At 35.0% G+C, this 12523-nt stretch overlaps 1 protein-coding gene across 1 annotated transcript in view; it reads right to left on the bottom strand.

Moving 5' to 3' along the window:
* LOC145283638 (zinc transporter ZIP13-like) overlaps nt 1–12523 on the bottom strand; it is a 215771-nt gene that overhangs the window by 38498 nt on the left and 164750 nt on the right. Inside the window, exon 4 of the mRNA XM_080132597.1 lies at nt 3285–3431. Within this exon, the coding sequence (XP_079988723.1) occupies nt 3285–3431 (147 nt within the window). The remainder of the gene's footprint in view (nt 1–3284; nt 3432–12523) is intronic.

Here is a 12523-nt window from a genome sequence, read left to right as displayed (position 1 = left end):
CTAAAATTCATAACGACCTGTTGATTATTTAGGAGTGAATTGGGCTGCAATAAATACACCGAAAAGACAAACGAATTTAGTTTTCAAAAAGTTTTGGAAGACAGAGAGAGGAAGCAGAAAGAGAAGTAGAAATTCATAAAGAGAGCTAGGTATATTAGAAGATATTTATCTTATTAATACATACATAATATAGACATTCATACACATATATCTACATGGAAGGGCTCAACCAGAAAATTGGTGAAACATATACAGAAATAAACCGAGAATATCTGGATAATTTACTTGACCTTTTACTTTATGGTTATAGACTCATATCACATTCAGTATTACAATAAAATAACCTACACATGTTCATCATCATTCAGACTTTTTTGCTCACAAAACACGTTAGCACAGATCAATATATATATATATATATATATATATATATATATATATATATATATATATATATGCAGAAACGCACACATATAAATTCCAGTTATAGATCACCCAGAAAAAAAAAATTCTGTCAGAATTGAATTTATTTGTCTTTTTAATATATTTACTGTCGTATGACGAAGCTGTGCTTTAAATAAAGTTGCAGCTAAAGCATATATGCTTTTCTTTTTTAAATTTTCTCATCAGTTTTTTCAAGTTGGGATGGAGCATCCTATGAGATGCTAAACATTCACCCACTAACTTGGGTGAATGTTTGGAATGTATGCAGATATGTAGCCAAATATGTTTATACTAAAATACAGCCATACTTGTTATTGAACACTATTTTATAAACACTGTAGTTTCATTAGATTAACATTTATGAATCACACACACATAAACCAAATGGCTCATAGGTTGATGCTTATTTCCAATTATTATATAAAAACAGATGGCATATAGAACTTTGTGACAAGATGCTTGTCTTTGCTCGGTTTAACCTAATCTAAACCGTATGGGTGTATTGTTTTGCCTAGGCAAGTGGTATACATAAAGCAATCAGTAATCTAGGAACTAAATAAGTCAATGTTACTAAAAAAAAAAAAAAAAAATCAATCAATCAATCAAGCAATCATCATCATCATCATCATCATCATCATCATCATCATCATCATCATCATCATCATAATAATAATAATAATAATAATAATAATAATAATAATAATAATAAAAAAAAAACCAAAAAAATAACTAAGTAAATATATAAAACTTGCCAGAGAGGTGGAAAGAATATGAAACATGAAGAAAATTATGGTAATACCAATAAAGATACACTAGAAACAGTTCCAAAAAGAACCTGAATAAAAGACTAGGGCTAGGAGAAATTGTAATTAAAGGAGAATAGACACTATACAGCAGACGGTACAGATAAAAACATCTGAAATATTAAGGAAAATCCTGGAGTGTGGAAACTAATGCACAGCAACAAAGAACAGGTAAGTTAAAAAAGAAATAGAATTAAATAATAATTAAAAATAACATTACATGAATCTAAGGAAATTGAAACAGCTCCAAAAATCCCATAATCTAAGACACTTGCTGGTTACCATACAAAATGGATGTGAAGGATCATAAAGAATGGAAACACTGAGGAGGGAGGGTGCCATTCAGACTTCCACTGGTATGGTACAGACAATACTTGAATCCTGGGGAGGCTTACTGTCACTTAAATTTCAGAGAAAGCCAGCAATCACTATCAGCAAAAAAAAAGTCAATGGTAAGCATGAGAATAACACACAAATGATTTGCAACAGTTATTGAAAGAGGAGAGAATGCTGGAAATCTGGTGAGACTTGTTGTCACTCAGACTCCAGGGAACACCACTTGTTATTACCAGTGAGTAATCAAAGATGATAACTCGTGTGAAAACGTCTAGTAAATAATAATGAAATGTATCCATGTTTTGCTGATACATCTTAACTTGATTACTCGAATAGTAATAATTGGTTGAGAAAAAAATTATGGCACAACAAAATCATGATTTTTATTTGTATTAATTTCAGACTATTGTTCTCATCTTGGATGTTATTCTCATGTTTCAGGTTTGTAACCTCTGAGCCTTTTCAGGTGCGTTTTGTCAAACTCAGAAATCCTTTATTTAATCTTTAAGTATTTTATAATGTATTTTTACTATTGCGTTTATTGAGGATTGAACCTTCAATCTCCAGAAAACTGTCACTTAGAAGTGATTATTACTTAGCACTTATATCCATTTACTGGCCAATTTGGTATAATGGTAAGAGTGTTTGCTAATGGGCCAGGAGACCAGGGTTCAATCTTCGATCAAGTCATACAAAAGACTTAAAAAACGTGGTACTGGATCTTCCCTTGCTAAACATCCAGCATTATAAGGAGGAGGATCAAGGGAAAGTGGTAGGAGCCTGGGAATAGCATGGCATCCTTCCCTACATCTTAGTACAGCAGCTAATGAAAAGGGAGGGCTATAGTCGGACACTTATTTTCTTTTTCATATCCATTGTACCACATGTCTTTAAAACTTTTTACTCAGTCATGGCTGAGAAAATGAGAGCAAACTACTCCAATAATTTAAATAAAGGATTTCCATATTTGACAAAAAGATTCCCAAGTTTGAGGAGATGCACTTGAAGAAGGTCGAAGGTTACATCTGCCGAAATGTTGTGAGAATAACATCCAAAATGAGAACAGTAATATGTCAATCATAACAAATTCCAAAAGATAATATCAAATTGGTACAGACTAAAATAATACAAAAGAAAAAAAAAAAAAAAACGAATAGAAAAAACAGAATTATTTGTATACAAACATTCCAGAAAGACTAGCAACAAAATTAAAGAATTGTATGGCGTGGAAGTTCTTCAGCATCCAACCTATAGTGCTGATACTACTCCATCTGACTATAGTTTATTCTGTTCAACAAAATACTGTACGAAGAATCACCGATTTGAATCAGTTCAAAATTTTCAGTTTATGCCAAAAGACACCTAGGGGAACACTTATGTGGATAACAGCTCAAAAAATGTAAACAAAATTTTTTAAATGCACCATCATTATTATTGAATTCTATTTAATGTCTGTTTTGCATACTGGCATGTGTTTAATAGTTTTTAGAAATTGACTTCTTAACTCATCTTCGGGCTTTAAATCTCTTTCTCTACCACTTCCTCCCATGTTTTCCTTGGCCTAATTCTGCCAACTAACTATGCTAATTCAACTGTTCTACAGTGACTAACACGAGCTCTCATTCATTCTTTCATTGTGCGAAAAAGAAAAAAAAAAGAAAAAAAGAAACACTTGAGAAAAAAATAATTTAAAGAACTTACCTTGATGTTCTCTTTTTTCGTTTGAGTTTCACCTTTTAAGATTTTCGTCTGTAATTCATTTTCTTTTGATAAAGCATTCAGACAATTTGAACCTGTCGAAATCTTTTGGCTTTCACTTTCTTTGGAATTATCATCTTCATTTGATTCCTGAAAGAAAAATAAAAGACAAATTGATATTGTAAAGCATTTCCAATGAAAATGAAGGTGGAGGTGGTGAAGTAGATGACGACACTGCCTGCTAATGTGAATGTGTCAAGTTCAGTTGTATAGCATTAGTTTCATTTATAGATGCAACCTTCATATTGCCCCTGTTATAAGGAGTTAATTCTTGGAAGAATTAGGAAAAACAATGCCAATGACAGAATCAAATCAGGAGCTTCATAACTTCACAATATTACAACTTTTCAGTCTATAACTTCAATGTCATAAGTTCCATTTTCATCTAGTTTGCACTATGCCAGTATGTTCTTGATTAGGTTGAAGTATTTTGGTGTTTGATATCTAGTACTTATGAAAGGGTTCCAATGTGTCAATATTATAAATTCGTCATTCTGGGTTGGGTATGTTAGCTAGTGTTTGATACGGCTCACATTTTGTTGTTTTAAATGAACTCTTACATCTCTATGACTGTCACATTCCAATTATTTTCGTCAGTCTGCGACACTTCAATTTGAGATAGCATTTTATCAGTCTACCATGCTTTGTTTAAAAATAGCATTTTTGTCAGTCTATCATGCTTCAGTTTGAAATAGCATTTTTACTGAACTGCCGTGCTTCAATTTGGAATAATATTTTCATTACGTATAGATTGAATGAATGCATCTTAAAAATATCCATTCTATTTTGTCTACTACTGCTTTGTCTGGTGATATTGTCTTCTAAACATTTTGATAATATTGTTGTTTCTGCAATTTGTATAACTTTTAACATCTTCAAAACTCAAGAGTGATATCTTTTATACAGGAAATTTCCTGGAACCATTAGAAATTTCAAAAAGGAAACAGCTGTATTATGATTGGATATATTTTTTGTCTGTCAAATAAGGCTCCCAAACTACTCCACAGAATTGTCCCAAATTTAGCATAAACATCTTTAATATGCAGGATGTTGTAAGATGGTAAAGATGTTACTTTTATTATTACTACTACAACAACTACTACTACTACTGAAAACAATAAACGCATGTAAATTCTCAAAATATTAGGAAGAATTGCAGAAGAGGAGGAAACTGAGCATATACAACAGACAATAATGCTAAAAATAGCTGAAATCTTTAACAAAACTCTCGAATGGGGAAACTAACAAATGTTAACCGCACATACAGAAAATGCAACTGAAGTGAAACAAAAAGATGCAACCAAGAAAACCCAAACCTCCAAATTGTAAATAAAAAAAGTAAAAAAAAATGTAAAACCAGAATAGCCTGCTACCACACCAAATAGTCTAAGGGTCAAAAGTTTTGGTTTAAGCTTGTTGTCGTAATAATAAATACAAGTTGGCATTGTAAGAGAAGAGAAAAGCACTAACCATACCTCCACTGGATAGGTGTGAAGAGGACTGGGGCTGTGGGGAGGCTTACTGCCGCTCGAATTCCAGTAATAGCCAGTGAGAAATCAATGGCAAGTAACTGTTGTAATAACGCAAATTCATCTGCAAAGGTTATTGAAAAAAGTGGAAAGTACTGGAAATCTGGGGGAGACTTATTGTCACTCAGACTCCAGGGAACATCACCAGGTATTGTCAGTGAGCAATCACTGATGATGACCTGTGTTTGAAAACTCTAATAATAATAATAATAATAATAATAATAATAATAATAATATTGCCACTCAAATTCCAGCAAAGACTAATAGCTGCTGCCAACGAGAAATCAATGGCAAGCAGCTGTTGCGATAATGCAAATTTATTTGCAAATATTATTGAAAGAGGTGGAAAGTACTGGGAAACTGGAGAGACTTGTTGTCACTCAGTTTTCAGGAAACACTACAGGCTGTTTTCAGAGAAATATCTCTGAAGACCTGTGTGGAAGCTCCTTGTGAGCTAATAATAAAAAACACTTATGGGATAAAAACTATTGGTGAAAATTTCTTGACATAAAAGATGTGCTAGAGAAGGGCCCAAATATTACTAGTAGTAGTAGTAGTAGTAGTAGTAGTAGTAGTAGTAGTATTAGTAGTAGTAGTAATAAATGCATACACTATAGATAAAGATACAAAACAGTAAATCCCGTAAATGAATGCAGTGAAACATCTCCCAAAATACAAAAAGACATGGCTGCATGGAAAAGGCAGTCTATTGGAAACTATGCAAACACATGCACTTTGAACATGCAGGCAAACAGCAGACAGACACAAACCGAAGACATTATTGGAAAATGAAAAGAATAAAATTCTCTCTCACAAACACACAAGCTTTATGTAAAGAAACTGAATGTCAACAAGAAAAAATCAAATCATATATTTTGCGACCCCAGCAGATTGCATGGTGAAAAAGGAATATGGAACATGGACAAATTCGCTATAATGTCAATAATTGTAGGAGTCCTAATTTAAAGAAAAGACTAGGAGAAATTAGAATCAAAGGGAGAATTGAAATCTTAAAATCTGCAGCAATGATGAAAACAGTCAAAATATTAAGAAAAATCCTCAACTGCAGAAATCAACTGACATAACCAGTAAACACCAATTAAATGTAGGTAAATTCAAATAGAAATAGAACAAAAAATATAGCAAAAACATTTTGCACAATGTTATATTTTCCTCTTAAAATATGTAAGAAAAATATTTTAAGGAAAATGAAACTGCCAGAAATCCTGTAATGTGACACTTCCTTCAAAACACACAAATTGTCGTGTAAGGTCAAGGAGGGTGCAAAGATAGAGAAAGGAGAGTATCAACCAGATGTCCACGGTAAGGGGAGAAATAGTACTGAAACCTTGGAAAGACTAATTGCCATTTAAATTCATTGTTGTCATCAAGAAATTAATGATAAATATCTCTTGCAATGATACAAAATGATCTGAAACAGTTATTGAAAAAGAGGGAGAATAACGAGGTGGGGGGGCACAGAGGAAACCTATTGTCTCTTAGAGCACTTGTTTTTGCTAGTGAAAAATAACTGAAAATGATTTGTGTAAGAATTCCTAACAAATAATAATAAAAAGCAAATAATAAAAATACACTTTTGTGTTAAAAACTATCAGTGAAAAATCCAAATAGTACATGAAGCACCTTTCATTTAAAAAATGTGTCAGAAAAGTAAAATTATATTACTACTAATACTACTATAACAACAACAACAACAACAAGAAACAAACAATACTTAAAGTTTGCATGAACGTAAGTGCCAAGTAAGAATCAGTTCTAAATGCCAGTCTCTTAGAGGTTGACGTTCAATTCTCGGTGTAGGTGATACTAAAACTACAATTATGAATTTCTTAAAACTTTTACCAGATCATGATTGATGAAGCAAAAACAAGATGCCCCCATGGATGAAATAAAAGGTTCTGTTTAAAATTCTGTACAGATTCCTAAGTTTGTCAAGATACATCAACTGAAATATTGTGATAATAACATCCAAGATGAGAACAGTAATCTAAATAATTAAATTAATACAAATTATCAATCCTCACTTAAAAAAAAACAACTCAGAAACATAAAACACTTATTTAGGAAAATTCCATTAAATGAAACCCCAACAGCCAAATGTTTAAAAGTTGCCCAAGTGTGATCTTTTGACTTCCATGTTTCTGATTGAAAATAAATTTAAGTACAAAGAGCGATGCATTAAATCATGACTGTCTTCATAGATATTTGGGTATTTTGGGTGCTATGATTACTACAAAGCCGTTAGTTGGCAAACAGACTTTTATATTGTGGGCACTAGACCAAAGTACACAGTTTTACAAAAGAATTCTATTCACGAACTCTTTATTGTTAAAATGTTATATTTCAAAGAAAATATCTAATTTGATTGTTGACTAAATACACACTGAGATTTCTTTATCAAGGGAGATCATTTAATTACGGATAATATAGTTAGAGTTTGTTAAGAATGTGATTAATTTATGGAGAGTAAATGAACCTTTGGCTTGCTTTCAGTAACCTTTTAACTCTCATTTCTTCCTACTTTATCCTTACTCCTTACATTCCATAAACAATGTTTCTTACAAATAGCAGAGAGAGTTCAAAACAGCAATTGAAGCACATGTTCTCACACGGAAATTTTATAGCAAGCCCCACTCTCACCAATGGTTTGCTTCTACTTGTGCAGTCACCATCGCGCAAAGGTAGCATGCGTACTGCAGATTTAACCGACATAAGTCCAGTTCAAACAGACAGAAGTATATAGAAGCCAGAAGTAACTGTAAGAAAGAAATAGCGACAGCTATGAGAGAATTTACTGAAACCACCAAAAAACGCATCGTAGCACAGAAATTAGGGACCCGTGACTTCTGGAAAATCTACAACAGTGTAGTAAATAATGGGCAATCAACAATTCCCCAACTATCCAACAATCATGAGGTTGTTTGCTCTGCAACTGAGAAGGCTAACATGCTTGCCAGTCGGTTTGCCTCCAACTTCACACTGGACCCTGCCAACCACCCCCTCCCTGACTTTCCTTTGTGGACAGATGCCACACTAGACGATCTGAAAATCACCCCTTCTCAGGTGCATGCTATCATAAGAAATCTTGACACTTCAAAAGCATGTGGACCTGATCTCATCCTGGCTGTGCTATTAAAAAAGTGTTCCGCCAAAGCAGCTCCAGTTCTCTCCAAACTTTACAACAAATGCCTTAATGAATCTTGCTTTCCTGCCTGTTGTAAAACTGCTTTTTCAAGAATTCTGGCGAAAGAACTGACCTAGTAAATTATCGCTCCATTAGCCTCCTCTCACTTTTCGCCAAAATATTTGAGACAATAATTAACCAAGCTCTAGTCCATCACCTTACAGATGCTAAACTTCTGACTGACCAACAATATGGATTTAGACAAGCCTGTTCAACAGCAGACATCCTAACTATAATCTCAGAACATATATACCAATCACTGGACAAAGCGGCGGAGGGTAGAGCGGTAGCTCTAGATATATCTAAGGCTTTTGACAAGGTATGGCATGAAAGTCTTCTCAGGAAAATCAGATCATATGATATCACTGGAAGAATACATAACATAATTAAATCCTTCTTAGATAAGAGAAAAATCCAGGTTGTCCTTGACGGTCGTACATCTAAATAATACGATATAAATGCGGGAGTGCCTCAGGGGTCTATCCTGGGACCTCTGTTATTCCTAATATTCATAAATTACCTCCCTGACAAAATTGTCTGTGAGATGGGTATGTATACTGATGACACCACGCTCTATAACAAACATGACAGGAAAACAAATGAACACATATCTAAAGAAATGGCAGAAGCACTAGAGGATAACCTCCGATCTGTAGTGGAATGGGGACAAAAATGGATCGTCACATTCAATGCTACCAAGACAAAACTAGTTTCCTTCAATAATTACAAGAAACCTTCTCTACCACCAATAGCAATGGCCAATGGCTCTTTATCTGAGAGTACATCCTTTAAACTCCTTGGCCTAACGCTCTCTTTACAATTACAATCGAGAGTATCGTCAGGACCGCTGCGAAGAAGGTAGGTTCTCTCTACCGTGCTAGAAAGATACTATATCTCTATAAGGCCACCATTCGCCCATGTATGGAGTATTGTTGTCATATTTGGGCTGGTGCATCTACCACTAGTCTCTCGCTCCTAGAGAACGTTCAAAAGAGAGTCGCCAATCTGATAGGTCCTGAACTGTCATCTAAACTTCAGCCCCTGTCCCATCGACGAAATGTTACATCTCTCTGCTTTTTCTACAAGTACTTTAACGGTGAATGCTCTGACGAACTGCAAGCACTTGTGCCCCCTCGACGTAAATACCCCCGACAAACCCGACAAGAAGCTAAATCCCACCCCTTCACAGTAGAGATCCCTAGATGTAAAAGAGCCTTCTACTCCAGTAGTTTCTTCCCCAGGACAGCTAAACTTTGGAATTCCCTGCCGAGTCCCTGCTTCCCCAACTGTACTGACATGCAGAAGTTCAAGTGCAACGTGAACCGACATCTTGCTGCCCAACTCTCTACACAGTACCCCTAATACCCATGTCCCTGATAGTAGCCCCTACAACAAAATGGCAATATGTCTTGTTTGGGGTGAAAATGTAATTAAAAAAAAAAAAAATAGGAGAGAGAGTTGCTGTTTTCTGGGTTGACTGTTGTCTTGAGTGGATGCTATTACATGGCCATTTTAAGTTGCTCTCATAGTATTCATCATTATTCAAGTATCACTCAATCTATCTCACTAACTCTTAGCTTCGAGTGGTTTTTAGTCTTGATAAGTTGTGTAAAAAAAAAAAAAAATAGTCTTAAAAATCTTATTGATTGATTTTGTGATCATGGTGGAAAGAACATCGAATGGACATTATTCAAAGCTCCCAGATAGGATTAAATAAAAAAATTAACCTTCCTGAAAGTTATTGTTTTTACCTCCTTTTTAGGACATTAGACACAAGGTCAAGTGTGAGTTTGATGAAAGTGTTTCTGTGAAATGAATTGGACTTGAACTTGGCACACTGAAGTCCCGAATCAATGTTATTAACCACTTAGCCACCATCACCTTCAACCTTACTGAAAGTTAAACTGATGTGTCAAAGAAAAGAAAAATAGGAATAAAATAATAATCAAAATCTTCTTTTTAATACTGAAATTTAATTGTGCATATTTTATTGTTACATGTTTGTTTTAATGAGGACCCCATAAAAGCGTGCATAAATAAAGTAAAGAAAAATGCTAAGTATATAAATATATGTATTTTTGAGGAACAGGGTGTAAAGTGTCTTAGCCTTTAAATTTTAACTGTGTTAGTGTAATAATATGGTTAGTGACAGGCTTTTGAGCTCTGAAACTGAAACTGTTATTGGGCCTTTTTGACCCCCCCCCTTTCCAACCTCACCTCATCATGTTAAGGCTGGCAACAATATGGCAGTGTCAGAGCTATGTCATCTGAAATTCCGATTACTGGTAGGACCACCCCTAGTGAACAGGTCTGGCACCTGCCAGTATTATGATTGTAATAGGCTAACAGGACTCCAAAATCCAGGAAAAGTCAACATTAGGAGCTGTCATACTCTGGTCATGTCTATCGCTGCATGTGACAAATAAGGACGTGTCATGTGCAAAACTGCAAATCTATGGAGTGAGAATAATAACGTTTGTGCACATATATAACCACCGCACTTTTGTATTCTACTGTCCCTGGCTTTGTATGCAACTACTGAACCTTTGTACCCCTAATATTAGATTTAGTTCCATTGTATAGTATACCAACCCATTTTGAGTTATTTAATACCGAATCCAATCATATATGCTTTAAATTCTTTATATCATTAAATATTTATTCATGGTGTTTGGAGGGAAATTTTTGGTTTTGCAAAACATGATTCAGTTTTGTAAAAGTAAAGAAAAAAACAATAACATCAATGTTTGATACAGTTCTTTTGTCAGGAAGCTGGCACTTCAAACAGCCTGATCTAGTAGCACCAGTTTTCAATGTTGGAGTTGAATCTATAATATTGCATGTATAACAAACAGCTACAACTAACAAGGAGGATTTCATGCAGACCAGACAATTCTGAGTCACAATCTACATGAGCACCATACAGAAGTCTGATTCGATAAACAAACCATTATACAACAGCCAAACAAGGTACAAAGACTATTACTGACATTGCAAATACCCTGGAACCCAAATGATGTTTTTTTTAAAGGTGGTCATCACTTATCAAGGCCTGGAAGCCACTCAGGGATAAGGGTTATTGTAAGTACAGTACGTTAGTGTGGATATTTAAAGTGTCTGCTTAAGTGGGTGGTTCATCAAGAATTTGTTTCCGTTGGACTTGAAGACATCCAAGTTGTAGTCAGGAGGGAAGCAGGCAGACGGAACAGAGTTCCACATGCGTGCAGTTCTAAGAAAGAAGCTTTGTTCATGGAATCTACATTTTGATTTAGGCATAGATAAAGAGTGGGGAAAGTTTTTGACAGACTGGTGTTTTTTGTAAAAGATTGGCGAGGGGGGACCAGAGATTGGAGTTCAGACGAGCACCTGCCATAGAAATAACGATAAAACAAAGATAGGCTTGCAACGTCTCTTCTATGGGAGAGAGGTTGCAGGGAAGAGAAAAGGGCATCCCCCACTAAGCCACGAAGTCTATTTTGTACTCTGTCAAGGCAGGAAAGGCTGTTTTTAGCAGCTCCTGCCCAGATATGGCAGCAGTATTCCATCCTTGGACGTATTTGACTTTTATACAGATAGAGAATTGCATCAGTAGTGAGATATCTTCTGGAGCGGTAGAAGGATCCCACCATCTTTCCAGCAACCTTGGCAACAGACTTGATGTACGTGTTCCATTTCAGATCAGGAGTGAAGGTCAAGCCCAGAAGCTTGTCAAAACATGGGGCTTCTCCTAGACGAGAGCTATCCATTTCAATTGATGCCAGATTGACACATAAAAAAAAAAAAGTTGATTCGAGGTTCGTTTTTGTTGTTTGGATAATTTCTTTGCTTGTCATCAGTTGGGTACTTCTTAGGTTGTCTTATTGTTGTCTTCCTAGAAAAAACTGTGACTAGAAAAATATTGGGGAGACCAATTCCAACAATAGAATCTTCAGATTCATATGATGATGATGATGATGAACAGATGAAACCATTTAATAAAAGTATGTAATCTTTATTTCATCATTAAATGCATGTTTATTTTCACTGTTTTAAGAACAAAGCAGGTATGTTATAATCATGTTGACACAAGGAGCTTGTTAGATCACCAAAGATAAATGATGTTTAGCCTGATCAGTATCAGATGGTTGACCATTTCGGAATACCAGGTGTTGTATATGGAAGAATGGCGACACTTTTTTGCAAAAACTAACATTGTCAAAATCATCTCCCTTAAGTGGCATATATATGTGATTGGAGATTGTGAATTCAATATTCCCTAAAAACTTCCTCCTTAAAGGAGGAAAACGGCTCAATCCACAAGGAGAGAGAGAGAGAGAGAGAGAGAGAGAAAGAGAGAGAGAGAAAGAGAGAGAGAGAGAGAGAGAGAGAGAGAGAGAGAGAGAGAGAGAGAGAGAGAGAGAGTAACATAAACTACTAGAGGATGCATGTCCGTTTCTTACTCCCACTTG

Source organism: Euprymna scolopes, chromosome 8 (genome assembly GCF_053919585.1).
Source record: "Euprymna scolopes isolate OS-2025 chromosome 8, ASM5391958v1, whole genome shotgun sequence".
NCBI classification, from domain to species: domain Eukaryota; kingdom Metazoa; phylum Mollusca; class Cephalopoda; order Sepiida; family Sepiolidae; genus Euprymna; species Euprymna scolopes.
The sequence above is the reverse complement of the archived record's forward strand: the minus strand, read 5'-3'. Positions and strand labels throughout refer to the sequence as shown.